At 40.7% G+C, this 24,040-nt stretch overlaps 1 protein-coding gene and 1 pseudogene across 1 annotated transcript; one reads left to right on the top strand and one right to left on the bottom strand.

Annotated features, from left to right (window-relative positions):
• Window positions 1–8,936: 8,936 nt before the first annotated feature.
• LOC114493272 (olfactory receptor 10G2-like) lies at window positions 8,937–10,739 on the bottom strand. The gene is made up of 2 exons (XM_028508057.2): window positions 10,615–10,739; window positions 8,937–10,231 (listed from the first exon to the last, which is right to left on the bottom strand). The coding sequence occupies exon 2, from the start codon at window positions 10,213–10,215 to the stop codon at window positions 9,259–9,261; it is 957 nt and encodes a 318-aa protein (XP_028363858.1). The 5' UTR covers window positions 10,216–10,231; window positions 10,615–10,739; the 3' UTR covers window positions 8,937–9,258.
• A 9,375-nt stretch (window positions 10,740–20,114) lies between these two features.
• Window positions 20,115–23,748, top strand: LOC114493314 (annotated as a pseudogene).
• The last annotated feature ends 292 nt before the right edge of the window (window positions 23,749–24,040 follow it).

The following is a 24,040-nucleotide window of genomic DNA, read 5'->3' as shown; positions in this document are numbered from 1 at the left end:
TATTATTGTGAACTTCTGTCCAAGACAGAGGCATAGGTAGATATGATTTGCATCCTTGCACAAGCAAAAGAAGGACAACAACCAATTTAAAAACAAAAAACAACCAGAACTGCCAGAAAATTGAAATGTATGAAAGTACAACAACTAAGGAGTTAAAGAAAAAACATTCATCCAGACTAGTTGTGGGGTGAGAGCAGACAGGCAGCCAGGGCAGAGAGGACTGGCAGCAATGTTTTGACTGTAGGGCCAGGTAGTCTCACATTCACAAGTGGATAACCTGGAAAGAAAAACTGGTGAGTGAGATAGACCATGCACCCCAGGGTTCCACATGGGAAAAAAAACCCCTCAAAACCTCTGACTGCAAAAACCTGCAGGGGTTGTGATGTTGAGAGAGACTCGTAGTCTTACAGAGAAGTCTGTAGGGGAGACATTCAGGGCCTAAAACATACACAAACCCACCAGACCAGGAATCAGCAACAAAAGAGCCCAATTCACTTGTGGATAGTGTGGGAAGTGACTGAAAGCAGGGTGAGAGTACAGCAAGTGGTATTGTTCCCTCTCTGACCCATCCCCCCCATACAGTGCCACAACACAGGGAAGTGAGTTGTCTTGCCCTGGAGAATATTTAAGGTTCCGTCCCTTACAATGCAACAGTTGCACAGCAAAACAAAGAAATATGGCCCACATGAAAGAACAGATCAAAACTCCAGAAAAAGAACTAAATGGCAAGAAGACAGTCAACCTATCAGATACAGAGTTCAAAACACTGGTAATCAGGATGCTCACAGACGTGATTCAGTACAGACACAAATTAAAGGAAGAAGTGAAGGCTGTGCAAAGTGAAATAAAGAAAAATATGCAGGGAATCAACAGTGAAGGGAAGGAAACTGGGACTCAAATCTACGATTTAGAACATAAGCTATAAATAAACATTCAACCAGAACAGAAAAGAAAAAAGAATTCAGAAAATTGAGTAGAGGCTTAGAAACCTCTGGGACATTTTAAATGTTCCAATATATGAAGCATAGTGGTGCCAGGAAGAGAAAAGGAAGAGCAAGAAATGGAAAACTTATTTGAAAACACAATGAAGGAGAACTTCTGCAACCTGGCAAAGGAAATAGACTTCCAGGAAGTCCAGGAAGCTCAGAGTCCCAAAGAATTTGGACCCAAGGAAGCACACACCAAGACACATCATAATTACATTACCCAAGATTAAAGATAAGGAGAGAAACTTAAAAGCAGCAAGAGAAAAGGAGACAGATACCTACAAAGCAGTTCCCATGAGACTATTGGCTGACTTCACAAAAGAAACCTTGCAGGCAAGAAGGTGCAGGAAAGAAATATTCAAAGTCGTGAAAGGCAAGGACCTACATCCCAAGATTACTCTATCCAGCAAATCTATTACTTAGAATGGAAGGGGAGATAAAGTGCTCCCCAGACAAGGTCAAGTTAAAGGAGTTCATCATCACCAAGCCCTATTGTATGGAATGTTAAAATGACTTATCTAAGAAAAAGATGATAAAAAATACTAAGATAAAATGAGAAGAAACTCACAACTATCAATAACTGAACCAAACCAAACAAAACTAACTAAGCAAACAAGTAGAAGAGGAACAGAATCAGAGAAATGGAGATCACATAGAGGGTTATCAGCTGGGAGGGGGAAGGGAGATAATCAGGCAAACAGTACAGCGAATAAGAAACATAAATAGCAGGTTACAAAATAGACAGGGAGAGGTTAAGAACAATATAGGAAATGTAGAAGCCAAAGAACTTATATGTATGACCCATGGACATGAACTAAGGTGAGGGAAATGCTGGTAGGGGGTGGGGTGTGCAGGGCACTGGGGAATAAAGAGGAGAAAGAAGGGGAGAAATGGGACAACTGTATTAGCATAATCAATAAAATGTACTTAAAAAAGAAACAAGAGAAATCTCAAATAAACAATCTCACTTTACACTTAAAGGAACTCAAAAAAGAACATTAAGAAAGTCCAAAGTGCATAGAAGGAAGAAGATAATAAACATCAGAGCAGAAATAAAATAGAGTCTAAAAAAAGAATACAATAGATCAATGAAAGCTGGTTCTTTGGAAAGATAAACAAGAATTTTTAACCTGATTGATCAAGAAAAAAAGAGAGGACTCTTATAAATAAAATCAGAAATGAAAGAGAAGAAGCAATATTGGATTCCACATAAATACAAAGAATTATAAGAACATATGAGAATAAGCCAACAAACTGGCCAATCTGGATGAAATGGATAAATTCCTAAAAAGAGGCAATATTCCAAAACTGACTGAGGAAGAATCAAAGAATCTCAATAGGCAGATTACAACTACTGAAAATTGAAGTGGTAATCAAAAATCTTTCAATGAAAAAAGCCCTGGACCAGTTAGTTTCACAGGTGATTTTTACAAAACATTCAGAGAAGAACAAACACCTCTTCTCAAACTATTTCCAAAAATTTAAGAGGAGGGAAGATTCCACAACTCATTTTAAGAATAGAGAATTATCCTGATTCCAAAACCAGATTAAGACACTGTAAAGAAAGAAAATTATGACCCAATATCTCTGATGAAGAAACATGCAAGCATTATCAAGAAAATAATAGTAAACAATGTTCAGCAATACATTAAAAAGGTCATGTGGCATTATTCCTGGGAATCAAGGGTGGTTCAATATTCACAAATTAATTAATGTGATACACCACATAAACAAAATGAACAATAAAATTCATGTGACCATAGCAATACATACAGATAAATATTTGACAAAATTTATGATAAGACTCTCAGTAAAGTAGGAATAGAGGGAACATACCTCAGTGTAATAAAGGCTGTAGATGACAAACCCGCAGTCAACATCACAATCAGTGGACAAAAACAAGCATTTCCCTTAAGAACAGGAACAAGGCTGGGATGTCTGCTTTCATATCTGTTAGTCATAGTGCTGGAAGTCCTAGTCACAGATATCAGACAAGAATAAGGACCCAAATTGCAAAGGAAGAAATAAAACATTCCTTATTTGGAGATGACATGGTAGTGTATATAAAGAACCCTAAAGATTCCAGTAAAAATCTACTAGAAGTGATAAATGAATTCAGTAATGTGGTAGGATGCAAACTAAATATCCAGAAAGCAGTTGAATTTTTATACACAGATAATGAACCATTGCAAAGGGAAACTGAGAAAACAATCCCACTCAAAATTACTTAAAAACAAATACCTGGGAATAAATTTAACCGAGGACATAAAAGACCTGCCCACAGAAAATTATAAGACACTGAAAATAGAAATTGAAAAAGATACAAATAAGTGGAAGCATACATCATGTTCATGGATAGGAAGAATTAACATCATTAAAATGTCCATACTACCCAAAGCAATCTATAGATTCAATGGAATTTCTATCAAAACACCAATGGTGTTTTTCACAGAAGTAGAACAAATATTTCAAAAATTTATATGAAACCTTGAATTGCCACACCAATCCTTCTTTTTCTTTTTGTTTTTTAATATATTTTATTGATTATGCTATTATTACAGTTGTCCCATTTTCCCCTTCACTCCCCTCCACCCTGCACACCCTCTCCCACCCACATCCCCCTGTTTAGTTCATATCTATGTGTCATACTTATAAGTTTTTTGGCTTCTACATTTCCCTTATTATTCTTATCCTTCCTCTGTTTATTTTCTACCTACCACCTATGCTACTTATTCTCTGTACCTTTTCCCCCTCTCCCCCACTTCTACTCCCCTGTTGATAACCCTCCATGTGATCTCCCTTTCTGTGGTTCTGTTCCTGTTTTAGTAGTTTGCTTAGTTTGTTTTTATTTTTGTTTTAGGTGTGGTTGTTAATAATTGTGAGTTTGCTGTCATTTTATTGTACATGCTTTTTCTTCTTTTTCTTAGATGAGTCCCTTTAACATTCCTATAATAAGGGCTTGGTGATGATGAACTCCTTTAACTTGACCTTATCTGGAAAGCACTTTATCTACCCTTCCATTCTAAATGAAAGCTTTGCTGGATAGAGTAATCTTGGATGCAGGTCCTTGCCTTTTACCACTTGGAATACTTCTTTCCAGCTCCTTCTTGCCTGTAAACTCTCTTTTGAGAAATCAGCTGACAGCCTTATGGGAACTGCTTTGTAGGTAACTGTCTCCTTTTCTCTTGCTACTTCTAAGATTCTCTCCTTATTTTTAATCTTGGGTAATGTAATTATGGTGTGTCTTGGTGTGTGCTTCCTTGGGTCCAAATTCTTTGGGACTCTGAGCTTCCTGGACTTCATGGAAGTCTATTTTCTTTGTCAGAATGGGGAAGTTCTCCTTTATTATTTCTTCAAATAACTTTTCTACTTGTTGCTCTTCCTCCTCTCCTTCTGGTATCCCTATAATTTGGATGTTCGAACACTTAAAAATGTCCTGTAGGTTCCTAAGCCTCTCCTCAGTTTTTGAATTCTTTTTTTTTTTTTTAAATTTTTAAGCATTTGAGAAAGAGAATTCTTTTTTTTTTAAGGATTTTATTTATTTATTTTTAGAGAGGGAAGGGGGGAGAGAGAGAGAGAGAGAGAGAGAGAGAGAGAGAGAGAGAGAGAGACATCAATGTGTGGTTGCTGGGGGTTCTGGCCTGCAACCCAGGAATGTACCCTGGCTGGGAATCGAACCTGGGACACTTTGGTTCCCAGCCCGCGCTCAATCCGCTGAGCTATGCCAGCCAGGGCTAGTTTTTGAATTCTTATTTCTCCATTCTTTTCTGATTGGATGTTTCTTTCTTCCTTCTTGTCCCTTCCACTAATTTGAGTCCCAGTTTCCTTCCCATCACTGTTGGTGCCCTGTACATTTTCTTTTTTTCACTTAGCATAGCCTTCATTTTTTCATCTAATTTGTGACCAAATTCAACCAGTTCTGTGAGCATCCTGATTACAAGTGTTTTGAACTGTGTGTAGGATAGGTTGGCTATCTCTTCGTCGCTTAGTTGTATTTTTTCTGGGACTTTGATCTGTTCTTTCATTTGGGCCTTTTTTTTTTGTCTTGATGCACCTGTTACATGGTGAGGGGTGGAGCCTTAGATGTTCACCTGCGCCGGGTAACTAACGTTGCTGGGTTGTGATGCTGTATGTCGGGCAGAGTTCTCAGAGGGAACAATGGTGCTTCTTCCATGCTCTGCTGGATTTCAGTCACTTCCTCCACTTCTCACAAGCAAATTGGGCCCTTTTGGTGCTGATTCCCATGTGGGTGGGTTTGTATGTTCTAGCACCCTGTGGGTCTCTCCAATGAACTCTCCTGTGAGGCTGGGAGTTTCTCCTGGCATCTCAACCCCCACAGATATTTTCAATTGGTGTTTTGAGGCTTTATTTCCCCATACTGAGACCGTGTGTTGCAAGGTCTGTCTCGCTTCCCAGTTTTGCCTGGTTTATCTGTGCTCGAATGTGGGACTGACCGCTGCCTTGTGCACCATGCTGCATTCCACAATCTACCACCTGGCTAAGTATCCCAGCCACCACACTCTGTGCCCGGGATCTACCAGCCACTGTTTTGCTGTGAGTCCTTTCCACCCTGGTTGCCCAACTCTGCCCCCCTACCTGTCTGGATGAATGTGTCTTCTTTAACTCCTTAGTTGTCGGACTTCCATACAGTGCAATTTTCCATCATTATGGGCTGTTTTTTGTTTTTCAATTGTTGTTGTCCTTCATTTGGGTGTGCAATGAGGCACAGCATGTCTACCTATGCCTCCGTTTTGGCTGGAAGTCTCACACCAATCTTGAGAGAGAAGAATAAAGCTGGAGTAATCACACCACCTGATATCAAACTATACCACAATGCAGTAGTAATCAAACAGCATGTTAATAGCATAAAAACAGACATAGCAATCAGTGGAACAGAATGGAGAGCCCAGAAAGAAACTCACACCTGTATGGTAAATTAATGTTTGACAGCAGCAGTGAAAACATACAATGGGGTAAAGAAAGTCTATGCAATAAATGGTGTTGGGAAAATTAGACAAATACATGCAAAAAAAAAAGGAACTTGACCATCTTCTTACATTATACACAAGAATAAACACAAAAATGGATTAAAGACTTAAATGTTAGACTCACCATAAAAATCCTAGGAAAAAACAGGGCAGTAAAATCTTGCACATTTCTCATAGCAATATTTTTTTTCTGATATATAGGGCAAGGGAAATAAAAGAAAAAAGTAAACAAATGGATTACATTAAACTAGAAAATTTTTACACAGCCAAAGAAGTCATTAAGAAAGTAAAATGACAACTCACTAAATGGGAAAATATATTTGCCAGTGATACAGCTGAAAAGGGGCTAACATCCAAAATTTGTTAAAAACTATAAAACTCAGTACAGAAAAAAACCCCACCCAATTACAAATGGGGAAAAAACATGAATAGACACTTTTCTAATGAGGACATACAGCCCTGGCTGGTGTGGCTCAGTGGTTGAACACCAGCCTCTGAACCAAAGGGTCATCTGTTTGATTCCAAGTCACAGCTCATGCCTGGGTCGTGGGCCAGGTCCCCAGTGGGAGGTGTGCGAGAGGAAACACATAACACATTGATGTTTATCTCCCTCTCTTTCTCCCTCCCTTCCCCTCTCTGAAAATAAATAAATAAAATCTTTAAAAAGATCTGCAAAAAATTGGGTTAGCATAACATTACAGTTCTAACTGAGTAAAAAAACGATCAATAAATGAACACATTTACCTGGTCATTCATTTTCTGGAAGGAGCTATTGACGCTTGTTCTTATACTGTCCTGTACCTGAGTTCCCTGTTTCCAACTTCTTTTAAATGCTTTCTTGTTCCTCTGGTAAGACCAGTACAGGTCATAGAGATAAGTTAAAATTATTTACCTCACTGTGGCCTGGTTAAAAGGACATTGCATGATTTATTAATCAGCCCAATGAATGATTGACTAGGTAGCATCTTGATCTTTGACTTTTGATAATGTCATAATTGACCAAAAGCTTTCTTGGATGCTTTAGACAATTCAAATGCAGTTCAAAACAATTTCCTGGTGTTGTTTTAATAAAAAAACCCCCTGTCAATTAAGTGAAGTATTAATTAGGATGAGGTGAAACTACTGTAGCAAAGTGACTTAATAACAAATCAGTGGATTAAAGAAGTTAGAGGCTTACTTTCCTCTCACTTAAAATCCTGAGGTGTAGCCCTGGCTGGCATAGCTCAGTGGATTGAGCGCGGGCTGGGAACCAAAGTGTCCCAGGTTCGATACCCAGCCAGGGTACATTCCTGGGTTGCAGGCCAGAACCCCCAGCAACCGCACATTGATGTTTCTCTCTCTCTCTCTCTCTCTCTCTCTCTCTCTCTCCTCTCTCTCTCCCCCTCCCTTCCATCTCTAAAAATAAATAAATAAAAAATCTAAAAAAAAAAATCCTGAGGTGTTTGTTCCAGTTGGCAGATGACCCATTTCCACTTGGTTACAAAGTGCTGCTGGTGCATCTGGGTTCCTGTCATATGCCATTCCATGGAGAGCAGGAAAAGAACATGGAAATGTTGCTGGGCCAGTTCTGAGGGCCAGGTCTGGAAGTATCACACACACACACATATACATAACGTCTTTTCATATCCACTTTGCGAGAACTTAGACATATAAATACACTCAACTGTAAGAGGGACTGGGAAGTGTCCATGGTGGGGAAGCTGTGTTCTAGCTACAGCTCTCTGACTAGGGAAGAAGAAGAGCATGGATTTTGGTGGGCAGGTAGCCATCTCTACCACAGAACCTACTGGTAGATATTAGGTAAAAGGGGGCTGCAACACAAACACCAAGGAAACATTCTTTCTGCTCTCCAGGGACTCTGATCTAAACTACAGTCTAGTCCAGCTGATGACAAGTGGTCTTATAAAATTCAAAGGACTATAGAAATTCAGAGAGAAGGAGATAAATTCTGACTAGGAGACTGAGAAAAAACTTTTTGTAAGAATAAGAGTTTTTCCTGGACCATGAAGGAAGCATAAAACATTAATTTATCAATATAAATATTTCTGATATAGGAATATCTTAAGTAAACGCTAAGAGGCCCCAAAGAAAGGAAAGTGTTTAAAGAATGGCAGGTAGCTCAGGCTGGTGTGGTTCAGTGGATTGAGTGCCAGCATGTGAACCAAAGGGTCACTGGTTTAATTCCCAGTCAGGGCACATGCCTGGGTTGCCAGCCAGGTGTCCTGTAGGGGGTGCCCGAGAGGCAACCACACACTGATGTTTCTCTCCCTCTCTTTCTCCCTCCCTTCACCTATGTGTAAAATAAATAAATAAATAATAATAATAAATAAATAAATAAATGGCAGGCAAATTTATGAGGCCAGGAGGGAAGAAAGAGGTAGAAATATCTTAGGAGAGAAAATGTATATTAAGATTTGACTGTGGAGGACTTTGAATTCTAAGCTAAGAGGTCTCGCTTTATCTACCTAATTCAGTGGAGACCCAGTGAAAATTCACAGTTTTCAGAAAGAAAACTCTGATAGTGATATGGATGAGGATGAGGTTGTTAAAGGGACCACTTAGAAAGCCAGAGAGACATTCCTGAAACAGAGTGAGTAGAATTTGGTTAACTACTGTATGGGGGATAGAGAGGGCCTGGAAGGAAACACAGACAATCCACACACAGATTCACACCAAGTGCCATGCCTTGGTGTGGGCAAAGCAATCCTGAATGTCTAGGGGCTTGGGAAATTAGGCATGAAACAAATTGATGAAGGGAGATGAGACAGCATCATGCTGGTTTTCCCCAAATTCATCTGGAATAATCTCCTTTCCTCCTAGATAAAGCATTTACTCTTCATAGTTGACATTTGTGTAGAATGTGCTTTCTCCCAAGAGATCAGTCAGAATGTGTAAAACAGCTCTGGCCAATTTATTGAGGTTAAAGACACAACAGAGGCCTCTTTTATTAAAAAAATATTTATTTATTTTTAGAGAGAGGAAAAGGGAAGGAGAAAGAGAGGGAGAGAAACATCAATGAATGCTTGCCTCTCGTGCATGGCCTACTAGGGACCTGGTCCTTAACCCAAGCATGTGCCCTGACTGGGAATCAAACTGGCAACCCCTTGGTTCGCAGGCCAGCATTCAATGCACTGAGACACACCAGCCAGGGCAAGAAGCTTCTTCGTAGTAAAATTACACTCAATTAAGCTTAAAGTAACATCTACTTGTTGAATGTTTGACACATGCATCAGTAGCTGAGAAGAGCATAGCAATGGAGATGTAGGTAGTTCCTCAGCCAGCAGTTACTTATTTTCACTTGCAGCCCCTCGACCTGCTGTTATTCTCTTCAGAGCAGACTTCACTTCCTGGTTCCTCAGTGTATAGATGAGTGGGTTCAGTAATGGAGTGACAACAGTGTAAAATACAGCCACTGCCCCATCCAAGGGACTCTTGGAGCCTGCCCTGAGATAGATGAAAATACAGGGGACATAGTAGACTGTGACCACAGTTACATGGGAGCCGCAGGTGGAGAAGGCCCGCCGCCGCCCATCTGAAGTGCGTATCTTCAGGATGGCATGGACTATGTTGGCATAGGAGAGTAGAATTAACATGAAGCAACTGGCAGCCACTGCCCCAATGTCCACAAAGGTCACAAGCTCATTGATAGTTGTGTCAGCACAGGCCAGCCTCAATACTGCAGGAATGTCACAAAAAAAGTAATCCACCTCATTGGGCCCACAATAGGGCAGGCGGAAAGTCAGAATGGCTTGGATAGATCCATGGATGGAGCCAGCCACCCAAGCTCCAGACACAAGGATGGTGCATAACTTACCATTCATGAGCATGGGGTAGTGCAGGGGCCGGCATATTGCCAAGTACCTGTCATAGGCCATCAAAGTGTAGAGGAAGCACTGGGTGCTGCCCAGAAAGTGAAAGAAATACAGCTGAGCCACACAGCCACCAAATGGGATTGCTTTGTTGGCAGGAGTAAAATCCAGTATTACACGAGGAACAATGACTGAGGAGAGCCACATGTCCAGGAATGAGAGCACACTCAGGAGAATGTACATGGGGCGAGCATGCAGCATTGGGTCAGCCCACACAGTGAGCAGAATGAGCAGGTTCCCCAGCTGAGTCAGGATGTAAATGATGAAGAAGACCAGGAAGAGGAAGGTCCTCAGATTTGGGGGGTGAGGTAAGCCCAAGAGGATGAACTGTGTCACCACGGTGTCCAGGGATGTGTTTACAGTCTTTCCCATGACTTTCTGTAGTCTACTAAGATGAAAGGTGAAGAAAGACAAACGCAAGACAACACAGAGAGGTGGTGAGAGAATGCTTTTGTCTGATGAATAATGCCTAAGAGATCTGACAGAAGCTGAATAGTAGTAAAACAATTTTTTTAAAGAGGTGGGTGTTACCATTAGTTATTTTGGTTTACTTGATAAGAGAAACAGTGAAGAGGTTAGTTTGTTTCCCAGATGAATGGAAACTTATCTATGGGGAAATACTTAGAAGTGGAATTTGACAGATTAAGGAACTGAGTGAGAAGGACTTAGAGCTCCAAGCAAAAACTGTTCACCAAAGAGGGGCTAATGCTGAGGCTGAGCAGTGTGGAATGTGTATCCCACAATTACTACATCTACTTCCCCTCCACTTACCATCATTGCAATGCCTCCTCTTTGCCCTCAGCTAAAATCCCATCTTTTCAGGCTGGCTGGTGTGGCTCAGGGGATGGAGTGCCACCCTGTGAACCAAAGGGTCTTAGGTTCAATTCCCACTCAGGGCACATGCCTGGGTTGCATGCCAGGTCCCCAGTAGGGGGCTCACAAGAGGCCACCACACATTCGTGTTTCTCTCCTTCTCTTCCTCCCTTATTCCTCTCTCTAAAAATAAACAAATAAAATGTAAAATAAATAAATAAAATCACATCTCTTCACAATAGCAAGCAAAAAATCCATTATCTGGCCCTCACTACTCCAATACATCACTTTTACTTATCACCCTCACTGCTTACAATTCTTTGCTATTGTTAAAATGCACAGGACTCCTATGGGCTTTCTCAGTAGCGTGCTCCTGTGCACAGGCTGCCTTTCTTGCTTCCTCACCTACATAATGCTCCCTTCACCATGTATCCTTTAAAAAGGCTTTCCTGATTCCCAAGAACCATGCTTACACTTTCCAGAGTGTGTATCGCACTGTGTTGCCATTGCCTAAATTCTTAACGTATGCTTCCTTAGTCATCCATCTCACACTGTAGAAGTGATAATTATTTTCTGAATCACTGAATGGCTGATATTATTTATATTGATTGATAGATTTATGTGGTCCAATGGTTTAGGTTGGATTTTCTGGTATACAGTTACAGGTGAATTATTATTGTTTATTATAAAAAGCATGGAATAATGCAGGAGTTGATCTTTACTTTGTGTGATATATATGCCTAGAAAGAATTTGAAATACCTAATTCAGATAATAACAAAAGATAGAGGAATAAAGTGTGCTCATCTCATTCCTTTTGTTGAATATTCACACACTAGGGTTTGAGATCCAGACATTTGTCATTTAACTATAAAATACCTTTGTAATTTAAATAGCTACTTTTAGGAAACAATTAAAATGGTAACAGTAAATACAAATAATGTGTAAGTATTCATACGTTTGCCAATTTAATCTCCATCAGAAAATTCCAAGAGATTTTATATTGGTTATGTTCTAAGATTACTTAATTCCTACATTAACATTTAACAGATATTGACAGCATTAATAATACTTAATATAGCTGTCTCTTCAGGGTTCATAGAAAATGTGAAGCATGCCCTTTGTCTTCAAGGAAAGAAGAAATACCAGATTTTTACTGCCTGAGATTCAGAGTATCGGAGCACAATTTATTTGAAAATGGATGGGAAGACTAGTTCCTATTTCTTTAGCGAGGCTATAGAAAAGAGAAGGAGCCGGCATTAGGATTATGCATAAAATATTGAACCTACAACCTAGGTTTGTGCCCTGAATGAGAATTGACCCCACAATCTTTGGTGTATGGGATGATGCTCTAACCAACTGAGTCTCCCAGTCAGGGCAAAGTATTTTAAAAATTTTCCAAGTTTTAGATTATTTGATGTTGCTAATATCATGTAAAATAGTTGGAATTTAAATATAAAAGCTCACAAAAATAGCCAAGGTTACAATTCAATATAGAAAGTATCTGAAAACAAGGTCCCAGTGACATTAGAGGACAAACAATACATGTTTAGAAAGCGATTATCCCAGAAGCGCTAGGGAGAGGCAGTGGGGACAGGGTGAAAGGTGGTGCTGAGAGGATGAGGGCACGTTGGGGTGCTGCCAAAAGCGCTTTTCAGAGAATCCATAGAGCCGTGGGGCCATGGAATAGGCTGCTTTCTGTGCGCCCTGACCTCCCCATCAGGCCAGTTTGGTGTGAGAACATCCAGCTATTTGAAACGCTTGATTTCTACAATGAACTGTGGGACCTGGGCTGTCAGTGAACAGCTATGAGATCCCAAAGGTGAGGGATAAAGACTGGCCCAGTGTTGTGTGAGACAAACTAGGATGGGACTGCTATTTACTCTTAGGAGAAGGCCCAACCCAAACCTGTTTCTGGAAATATTCCTTTTCCTTCACATTCATTCACTGTTACACATCTTGGTGGAGCTAGGGCAGAGTTAGGGAAATGGACAGAGTTTGGGGTGGCCTAGACATATTTTATTTCCTTCCACTAGAGGATGTTCTTGCCTTTCTACCAAGTTTAAAGAAAAGAGCTTGTGTAAGGAAAAGCACTCAGTATCCTTTTCACAGGAGAAAGAAAAGATTACCTGTGTGGGTTGCGTTTGCAGAATTACCAAAGAATCTTCTTCACAACCTCTATGACCTTATCACTGCTCAATCTGGCCCTTTATCATTGCACTAGAGAAAAAAAAAGAGAGGAACTGAAAAGAAAATAGTGTTAAGATTTTTTGAGTCATTTTCTCAATATAAAAAGGAATCCATATATTTGGAAAGAAGGACCTTAATTCTAGCAGTTTGGTAAGGAATTGAGGAAGAGGACTGGTTAAATTAACATTTGAACCAAATAACAGAAAATTTTAAGTTTCAAAATTAGTGACCTCATTCTGAAAGGTGCTGGTCTTAGGACTGTTTTTCCATCCTCTCAGACTCCTATGCACAGAGCTGTGAAATTGTGCAGGAGGCTGGCTGACCTTGAATGGATGGTCCAGCAGAGAGAGAGATGTCCTTCAGAGATTCAGTTTAGCCTATTGTGAAGGGCTCCTATGTCTGCTTTCCGATGGCTTTAGAATTCTTTTAGGCCTGGCTGGTGTGGCTCAGTGGATTTAGTGCCAGCCTAAGAACCAAAGGATCACCAGTTCAATTTCTAGTTAGGGAACTGGCCTGGGTTGCAGACCAGGTCTCCAGTGGGGCGTGCATGAGAGGCAACCATGTATGGATGTTTCTCTCCCTCTCTTTCTCCCTCCTTTCCCATCTCTAAAAATGAATAAATAAATAAAATCTTAAAATAAAAGAATTCTTTTAGTAGTTTACCTGGTAAATAAATATTCAAAATCTCTGAGAGCAGTCTGCCTTTCAGGGCTCTTTGAAGAGTGTGACTTTTATATTGCTTGAGTCATATTTTACATTTGTTTTCATCACCTGTTACCTCTGTTGCTCCAGATAAAAGAAAAAAAAAAAAACAACAACCCACTGTCAAGAGATTTGAAGAACAATTCTAATCTCAGGAGAAATTCTACTTAAAGTATTTGCTTAATGAGATCTTCCCTACCCAAATCCTTATTATTTTGTTTTGAGAGAGAACATTTCTAGTAGATCCCTGGAAGTTAGGCTGTGGGGAATATCATCATTTATTGTTTGCTTCCCTTGGCTGGAGTGTAGGCTTCCTGAGAGGAGGTCGGTTTGCTCACTGTGGACTCCCCTGCACTAGTACCTTGCCTGGCACAGAGGCAGGGTCTGGAGAACAACTTGGGTAAATGAATAAGAGAAATTACCAGACATATTAAGCACTGTGGGCAGAAAATAAAAAGCTGTGCTTTCAAATATGCACTTCTATTTTAAAATTACCAGGAATCGATTTGATATCAAACTGATTCTCATATCTGTGTGCACATACAGTGTCAGTAGCTTTGGGTATTCATTTATTCATCTTAATAATAATTAATATTAGTCTGGCCTGTCCAGCAAGTGTGGCTCAGTTTGTTGGAGTGTCATCTGGTTGACTAAAAGTTCGCAGGTTTGATTCCTTGTTAGGGCACATAGCCAGGTTTCAGGTTCCATCCCCAGTCAGGGTGTGTATGAGAAGATGGTCAGTAGATGTTTCTCTCTCACATTGATGTTTCTTTCTCTCCCTCTCTCTTTGAAAGCAATGAAAAAGATGTTCTTCAGTGAGGACAAATAAAAAAGTTAATGTTAATCTGAGTAATACTGGGGAAGTGGTTAGAAGTGAAGAAATTAAGCCTGGAGTGTGACATAAGCTTCAGGAATCTCCACTGTAAGATGATGGAATTGGAAAAAGACTGCATGATTTTTAAGATTCCTTTTAATTCAAAATTACTAAGGAGGATGATTAATATGTGTTGTGTGTTTAACACTGAAAAGCTACATCTGGCCACAAGATGGCAGTATTATCTATGTTACAACCAAGTACTATACTGGGTGCGCTATATGGAGGAAATAGAAATAGTCAATGCAGAGGGCCCATGAGGGATATAAATTCCTGTAGCAAAAATACTGTAGGTGAGGGGTACATTAGCTTGGGAAAACTAACTGTGAAAGAGAGAATTTTGTTTTGTGATCACTGGGAATAGTTTGAAGTACAGATTCCTTCATACCTTCCTCCTTTCCTTCCTTTCTTCCTTTCCTTGTAGTTTTTGCCTCTTCTTCCTTTCTTCCCATTTCCTTTTCTCATTTTTTTAATATAAAAAGTGACAAATCAAAAGACATGGAGGTGGTGAAAAAAGGTTAACATTTTCACCATTTTCTTCAAATCTCAACCTTCTGAAGAAACTAAAGTTAATAATTTTCTTTCTTGTTTCACATTTCTTCCTCTATATTCATGCATATACTGTATTTTTTAAAATATTTAAAAAATATCTTGCCCTGGCTGGTGTGGCTCAGCGGATTGAGTGCGAGCCTGTTAACATAAGGGTCACAGGTTTGATTCCCAGTCAGGGCACATGCCTGGGTTGTGGGCCAGGTCCCCAGTAAGGGGTGCATGAGAGGTAAACACAGGTTGACATTTCTCTCCCTGTGTTTTCCCCTCCCTCCCCTCACTCTAAAAATAAACAAATAAAATCTTTAAAGAATTATGAAAAAAATCTCATTGACTATTGGGAGATACATTTAGGTGTTAGAAAAACTTTCTCATCTCTTCAGTAATGTCACAAAAATCACCACCATCATCACTAGCCTGCGTGCATGCATACACACACACACACACACACACACACACCACGCAACATGGGCATAGAAAGAGAAACTCATTATAGAGAAATTGACCACTTTTGCCTTTGCTTTATGTCATTTTCCCATTTCTCATGTCTGTTCTTTGCACATAATTCTGTTTTCAATGTTCACAGAGTCACTTGGACTAAAACCCATGGATTCACCTGCAGAAAATATTCATGTAAATACACTTGAATAAGGGAACCCAGAGCAGCTTAGGGGGAAGCTCAAAGTCACCCATTCAGGAAAGGAGCTCCTCCCCTAGTGTATGTCCTGGGGTTTGCATCCAGATTGAACTGTGTCCCTCACCCACAGGAAGGAGGCAGTGACCTGCTGGCTCCAGTGGTTCAGGAGCAGGATGCAGTGCCTGGCTCATGGTGTCCTGCTTCTGATGTGGGGAGTTTTCCTTCTTCATGTTTTCATGACAATGGGAGGTAAGTCTCAAGTTAAATAGAAAACATAGTTGGGAATTTTCAAAATCATTTTTTTACAGCGAAATTAAATCATTGCCACTTCTCACACTTTTAATAAAATAATCTTTCCTCATATGCATTTTCCTTGTTAGGTGCTAACTTTCTTTGTTCTCATCCCTGTCCTTGTCCTTCTCCTTCTCTTTTTTAGCACAGTTTACTTCTATCTAAGGAACTTGTCTACCAAAGGCAGTTTTTTTGTGACTGCATGGAAATGAATCTTTCAAATACTGATGTAGCTTCCAGGAGTGCTGCCTTGGTAACAGTCATGTGTCTTCTCACAGGCACAGCGGGACAAAGCGTTCAGCAGCCTGCTGAGGTGACAGCTATGGAAGGAGCCTCTGTCCAGGTCAACTGCAGCTACCAGATGTCTGCATTCAACGGGCTGTTCTGGTACCAACAGCATGATGGTGGAACACCCATATTTCTCTCTTACCATGTTCTGGATGGTTTGGAGAGAAGAGGTCATTTTTCCTCATTCCTTAGTCACTTTGATACATACAGTTACCTTCTTCTGAAGGAGCTGCAGGTGAAAGACTCTGCCTCTTACCTCTGTGCTGTGCGTGACACAGTGACTGTGAGGCCCCTTCAGCTGCACCAAAATTCAAAGGAGCCAGGCAGTGAGAAGTTGTATTTCCTGAGTGTATGCCTGCTCTGGGTTAAGAAAGGGATTTTAGAACCAGACTGCCTGAATTTCCAGTCCATTTTAAGAGTACCCTTTCTTGCATTGTAATTCTCTTATATTGTCTTCAAAGTTTCAATGAAGTTTGTTAAACATTACATCCTTACTGTCAACTAGGTTTAGAGAATGAATAATTTTTATTGTGGCTTTGTTCCCATCTAAGACAAAACTGAGTAAAACTTAGAAGATCAAATTGTAGGTTATTTGAAATCAAAATTAAGGGCTCCTCAGGTTAAAATAAGATATAGTTACTCATATATTACATAATTTGTTTGGTATCAAAGATTAAACAAAATTATCTTTGCATGAACTTTTTTTAGTCCTCACTAGAGGATTTTTTAAAAATTTTATTTTAATCATTGTTCAAGTACAGTTTTCTCCCTTTTCCTTCCAATCCAGGCCACCCTCCCAACCCTCTGGATTTTTTTTTATTAATTCTAAAAAGAGAGAGACATTGATGTGAGAAAGAAGCATTGATCGGTTGCCTCCCCTATGTGACTCTATGGGAGATCAAACCTGCAACTTAGGTATATATGTGCCTTGACCGAGGACCAAACCTGCAACCTTTTTTTGTATCAGGTAATGCTCCAACCAGCTGAGGCACCCCGCCAGGACTCTTTGGGTAAACTTTTGAGATAGAATTTGAATGGACATAATTCTCTTAGGAAGCAATCTATTATGAACCAAAGTCATTAAAATATTCATATTCTGTTTACTGGATAATCTTATTTTTGAACTCTCATTTAAAGAGAGGCAGGTTAGAAAAGAGGGTTAGAGTTAGAGACTTTGGACTTTGGAGTGCTCATACCGTATCATTATACATTAGAATAAAATATAGCCAACAGTCTTAAGTAAGTTATGATCAATGGAACATTTTAAAGGTATATTAGTTTACTGCTGCATAACAAATGATCACAGCACCCATATATTTACTTAAATCTGTAGGTTAGAAGTCCAGGCAGTTTCAAGTGTTCCCATGCTTAGGATATCACAAGTCAAGGTGTTGGCTGGCTGAGTTCTGATCTGGAACTAAGGGCCTTTGTCCAAGTTCATTTCTATTATTGTCAGAATTCAGCTTCTTGTGCTTGTAGGACTGAGGTCTTCATTTTCTTGCTGTTTGTGGGCTTGGGGCATCTTTAGCTTCCTAAGGTTACTGGCATTCTTTTTCATGCAACCCCCTAAATTTTTAAACCAGCAACAGCACTTCAAGTCTTTCTCATGTTTGGAATCTTTTGGCTTCATTATCTGCCTTCTTCCTCTGCCACAGACAGAGAAAACTCACGTAGATTTAAAATGTCATGTGTGGACTTCTGGTCAAGGTGGAGGTGTAGGTAAACGTGGCTCACCTCCTCACACAACCACATCAAAATTACAACTAAACTATAGAACAAACATTCAGAACCATCAAAAAATCAAGCTGATGGAAGTCCTACAACTATGGGATTGATGAACAATCTACATTGTGACTGGTTGGAGGGGTGGAGACAAGGGATGGCCTGGTCCCACAAAGACATATGGCAGATAAAAATTAGCAGGGATATCTCAGGAATTAAGGGTCCTAGTACCACAACAGGCCCCTCAGACCTAGGGTTCCAGTGCTAGGAAGATAAGTTACTGTAACTTCTGACTGTGAGACCCAGTATGTATTGAGGCTTTGGAAAACAGAAATTTCTGGAATTCATGGAAGTTCCTCATAAAGGGCCATGCACAGACTTCCTGAGACTCATTCTCTCTGAGCTCCAGCTCAAGGGCAGCAGCTTGAAAGGCACCAGAGACATATGGGGAGGAGCTGGTTTGTGTGGCAATAGGGTGAGAACTAGGGGGGAGGCAGATTTCTTCTAGACAGAAGTGCTAGCAGAAGCCAATGTTCCTTTTCTGAGTCCTCCCCCAACAGAGCCACAGAGTTAGCAGGCAGGCTCCATACCAGAGACTCTACAAACCTGGTTCACACTGTTTGCCTCATGCTGGTGATTCCCTGAGGCCCTGCCCCACCCAACTTGCTGGCCAACCCAAGCTGTTTCCAGGCTTTCCATATGAATGGCTTGGCTTGGCTCATGGCTAATATTTTCCTAAATTTTCTCACACAAGTGACATCTTGCTTCAGTGAGTATAATACCTCTAACTAAGTTTCCCCAGGCTGAGCACTAGCTATAGCTGAACTTGATTCACAGCTTGGCTTCACCTGAGCATCTCCATCCCAGCAGAAGTAACTACAAAGAAATCCATAGATTTCTTTGGAGAAATCCAAATAAGAAATCCATAGATTTCTTTGTAGTTTATGTTGTATGACTCTGGACAGAACATAGACAGTGGCTGATGTTGGACACGTGAAGAGCAATCAAGTTTCAACTACAATAGGAGTGTGTACATAGCCCACACAGTGGGTGTACCTTGAGTACCCAGCTTGAGTAATAGGGGAGGCTATACCACTGTGCCCCACAGGACACCTACTATATTAGACCACTCTACCAAGCTAGGGGGATGTTCCAGCTGTACCTAATACATAGAAAAAAATGCAGGGAAGCCGCCAAAATGAGGAGACAAAGAAACATGACCCAAGTGGAAGAACAGAACAAAACTGCAGGAAAAAACTAAACAAAATAGATACAAGCAAGCTACTAGATGCAGAGTTCAAAACACTGGTTATAGGGATGCCCACTGGATTTAGGGGAAGAACAAATGAACTCAGAGAGAACTTCAACAGCATAAAAAATGACATGGAAACCATAAAAGAGAACCAGTTACAAATGAAGGATACACTAACTGAAATGAAGAACAATTTACAGGGAATCAACAGTATGGAGAATGAAGCTGAGAACCAAATCAGGTATTTGAAATAAAAGTAAGCAAAAAGGTCAATCAGAATAGCAAGAAGGAAAAAGGAATTTAAAAAATGAGGATAGCACAAGAATCCTCTGGGACAGCTTCGAACATACCAACATTCACATCACAGGGGTGTTGGAAGGAGAAGAGAGAGAGCAAGAAATTGGAAACGTATTTGAAAAAATAATGAAAGAAAACATCCCTAACGTGGTCAAAGAAATAGACTAATGAATCCAGGAAGTGCAGAGAGTCACAAAGAAGATGAACTTAAAGAGGTCCACCCCATGATACATCATAATTTAAATGCCAAAAGTTAAAGACAAAGAGAGAATCTTAAAAGCAGCAAGAGAAAAGTAGTTAGTTACTACAAGGGAGCCCCCATAAAACTGTCAGCTGATTTCCCAAAAGAAACTTTTCAGCCTAGAAGGGACTGGCAAGAAATATTCAAAGATATGAAAACAGGGACCTACAACCAAGACTGCTGTACCCAGCAAAACTTTCATTTAGAATGGAAGGACTGATAAAGAGCTTCCCAGGCAAGAAATAACTAAAGGAGTACATCACCACCAAAACATATAAACCAGGTTTATATGAAATGTTAAAGGCTCTTCTTGAGGAAGAAGAAGAAGAGAAATATGAACAATAAAACAGCAACAAATACATATCTTTAAACAACTGAGTTCTCTTGCTCTGCTGTGCATGTTGAATTGACTGAAGCATGGTTATGGAAAAACCTAGACCCCTGCTGGTGGGGCAGGAACTCATGAAACAGTACAGTGATCCCTCACCTATCTCAGGAGTTACGCTCCAGAGACCCCCACGATAGGTGAAAATCCGAGAAGTAATGGCGTTATATTTATTTTATTATTTATGTATATTTTAAGACTTTATAAACCCTTCCCACACTCCTATAAACCTTCCTCACTCTCTTATTAACCTTTCTCACACTCTTATAAACACTTCATATGCTCTTAAACACTTTCTATACTCTTAAACCTACATAATTTTAACAACCTATAAAATTCTATACGGGTACTCACCAGTGACGTATACTGCACCTTTAATGATAAAGATCATGAACTATGTAGCTGTGCAGTACTGACAGCGATGAAGGTGATGACAATGAGATGAATGTACTGCACAGCCAAGAAGAGCATTACAGCTCTTCTGAAGGCACCACTTCATCAGGTGCTTCATCAGGTGGTGCAGTATCTGTGGCCTGGGCTGTAACTTCTATTTCCACTAAAGGCACAGGCGTAACTGATCTCTTTGCCTGAGTGATGAACATAGTTATGGGGAGTTGCTGGCACTGCTTTTTATCTGCAGAGGCAGCTTCTCCATGCAGAGAAATGCCCTTGAGTCCAAAGCGTCTCTGAAATTTGTCAAACCAGCCCTTGCTGGCACTGAATGGGGTTGGTCTGGTGGGAGAAGCACTCAATGGTCCTTCTTCTGCATTGTTGTCCTCGTCTTCATCCTTGTCACTGTTGTGAATGTCTGTGCTTTCTGCAAAACTATTATAAAGTTTCTTGGCCTTTGTCTGGATGGGGTTGGTATCCAGCGAGATATACTTCTTCCTGCAGTCATTTATCCACAGGGCCAATGCAGACTCTATCCTCACAATGGCCTTGTTATGGGAAATGACCACCCTCTTTGCAGTCTTGTTAAAAGTCATTGTTGCCACAGACCTAATATTCTCCTCGTCTTTCTTTACGTAGCAAACAGTAGATTCATTGATCCCGTAATAGTGGCCTACAGCTGCATAGCTTTTGCCTTCCTTTAACATGTCGAGAAGTTCCTCCTTTTCTTTGATGATAAACATATTCCTCTGGTGCTTGGGTTCACTGCCAGAAGCCTTAGAAGGCACAGAATGTTTGGGTGGCATCATAGGGCTTGAAGTAAATTCAGACTTTTATGAAAATTTCACAAAAACACAACACCGCAGAGCAACACTACGTGCAGCAATCAGACGTCAATGTGAAGTGGACAAGGAAAGATGCTGAACATATGGGCATAGTGCACATGGGCACAGTGCAGGAGACCAAACAGACCAACGCTATGGTCACTGAGCCAATCAGCACCCAGGATACAAAACACAGTGCTGCGGTTGGTCGCCTTCCATTCCATCAGCCAATAGTGTGCTATGTGCCATCTCACGTTGGCAAACTTGTGCAAGCAGTAGTGGCAGACTTCATTTCCATTGTGTACAGTATGGTATTTATCCACTGATGAAAGACATACTGTATTTTATTTCAATTTAATATATTTTATATGTTTGAATGACCTTTTTTATATTTTTCATACTGTTTTAATTTTTTTGGCAAAAATAATTAAAATCATAAATATTATATAAATACCTATATACCACAAAATCTCATCATATAGCAAAAACTCCATGCTACAGAATTAGATATATGTATTTTTAAAAACCCGTGATAGAGTGAAGCCACGATAAGTGAACCGTGATATGGCGAGGGATGACTGTATTACATATTACTGAACCAGGCCCCAGACATGTTCCACAGAGTTTATGGCAAGAACTCTTCTTATGTCCATGGGGGAATGGATTAAAATGGAAATGCAGCAGATGAGGTCTGTGAAGAGAAAGAAATCCATAGCAAAGTGAGGTCACAGACCTTTACCAGTTGTCATACTAAGATTTTCCATGTTGATGCTTATATTGCTCTGAATGCTGGTGTGGTAGTCCAGGTGATAGGGTTGCTGTCTGATAACAAGCAGGCTTTGAGAAAATTCATGCAGACATTTGTCCTTGCTCCTGAGGGCTTTGTTGCAAATAAGGTTGATATTCACAATGGTATCTTCAGATACCAATGTAGGAGGCTGTTCTGCATGGCATGGGCCCAGTTCCCACTCAGAGATGCATGGCACCCATGCCCAGGGATAGGTTCTCCCATGGGGAATCAGGCCTGCAATGTACCTAGGCTGCTTTGAATCTTGCTTTTGCTAAAAAAAGCTCCCTCACCCTGAATTGAGGACATTTACTGCAAAGTCACTTCCTAAAATCCATGCTACACCTTCGAAGGATGAGTGTAAGGGGTTCAACCACTTTTGCCTTTTCATTTGCAAATATCCCTCTTCTGTGATGTGATTAGTAGCATTGGCTCCTTTGTCTTCTGTAAAAGGTAACCACCTAAAGCCAACCCAGGCATAGTAAATGAGGACCATCATGTAATGTGTCCAGAAAAAGAAATAAAGGACTGTCATGGCAGAGGCCTCGGCTTTTTTGCTCTCCTTCAGAGTGAAGCCATCCACCCTTTTCCTCCACAGGACTCGGTAGTCCTTGTGAATGTCTCTCCCCCATCCACAATGTTGTGGACCCCATGAGCCAGGGTCCGCATCATACCAAGATGAGGTCATTGGTGGCTTTGTTACTGAGCCTCAGGAGGAATCTGAGGTAGAAGTAGAGGAACCTGAAGAAAGACAGCAGACACCTGAGGTGGTACCAGATGATTCTGGAACTTTCTATGATCAGACTGTCAGCAATGACTTGAAAGAACATTTAGAGGAAACTATTGCTGAAGCAGAGCCTGATCCTGTACTGGAACCAGAGAAGGAACTTGTATCTGAAATCTAAGAGGCAAAGCGTGGGCCAGTATTGGAAGAAATTGCTGTTGAGGATGCTCAGAAGAGTTATTCTCCAGCACCTATAGACATAGCTCAGATGGAGCAGGAAGGCTTGAGACATTATTCTGGGCATCTGTGACCAATAAGAACTTTTCACTTAGTGGAGCTCTTCTACTTACTGGGATACCACCTCATTGTTAAAATATCAAATTCCTAGCCTTGCCCAGAGTCTAACCCTGAATCTGAGGTTCAACCCCAGAGGCTTCAGAGGGATCAAAGAGTGTGTGAACAACGAATAAATATTCCTCTCCAGAGGGGACTTAGACCAATCCTGTGAGGCTGGTGAGTAAAATGATGTGAACCACCTGAAGAACTGTGACACCCTGATAGTTGCCAACTCTTCACTGGCAATCAGCCTCATGAAGTGGATAAATCAGAGCTTAAAGATTTCTTTCAAAATTATGGGATTGTGGTTAAACTGAGCATCAGCAGTGGTGGAAAATTACCCAATTTTGGTTTCATTGTGTTTGGTGAATCTGAGCCTGTTCAAAAGCTGTTAGCAGCAAGCACATGGTGTTCAGAGGTGAGGTCCGAGTGAATGTGGAAGAGAAGACTCCAGCTGCCTGGTAAGGGGCCAGTGAGATAACTGCCTGTGGGGCCCCAGAGGCCCTCCTATTTGTGGCTGGTGGAATGAGAGGACCCTACCTGTGGACGGTATGATGCTGAAACCGGGATTTGGGGTGGGAACGGGAATTGCTCCAGGGCAGTGAATTGTTCTACACTGACTTCCACTGCAGCAGTACAAACTCCCGCTCCTGCAAATGGTGAACTTCTCTAATCACTGTTTGGTGTCTTGCAGTATGCCTGTAACAGGGTGCAGCTAAAGGGAGGCCACAAATAGGGATTTAAAATGGGGTCCAGAACACAGGGTGTTCAGGAAATATTAGGATGTCCTCACCCTCTCCCCACCTCCACCAGATGTGAGTTGGAGGATGGACAAATGGAGCAGGGCCATTGAGAGCTGTTCTGCATAGCAACAGCTTTGCAGCTAACCTCTGGTGT

Source organism: Phyllostomus discolor, chromosome 1 (genome assembly GCF_004126475.2).
Source record: "Phyllostomus discolor isolate MPI-MPIP mPhyDis1 chromosome 1, mPhyDis1.pri.v3, whole genome shotgun sequence".
In the NCBI taxonomy this organism is placed as follows: Eukaryota; Metazoa; Chordata; class Mammalia; order Chiroptera; family Phyllostomidae; genus Phyllostomus; species Phyllostomus discolor.
Note: the sequence above shows the minus strand (reverse complement) of the source record. Positions and strands in the feature narration are given on the sequence as shown.

Excerpts from the sequence above, each read along its gene's own strand:
- LOC114493272 (XM_028508057.2), bottom strand. The coding sequence starts at position 10,215 with ATGGGAAAGACTGTAAACACATCCCTGGACACCGTGGTGACACAGTTC.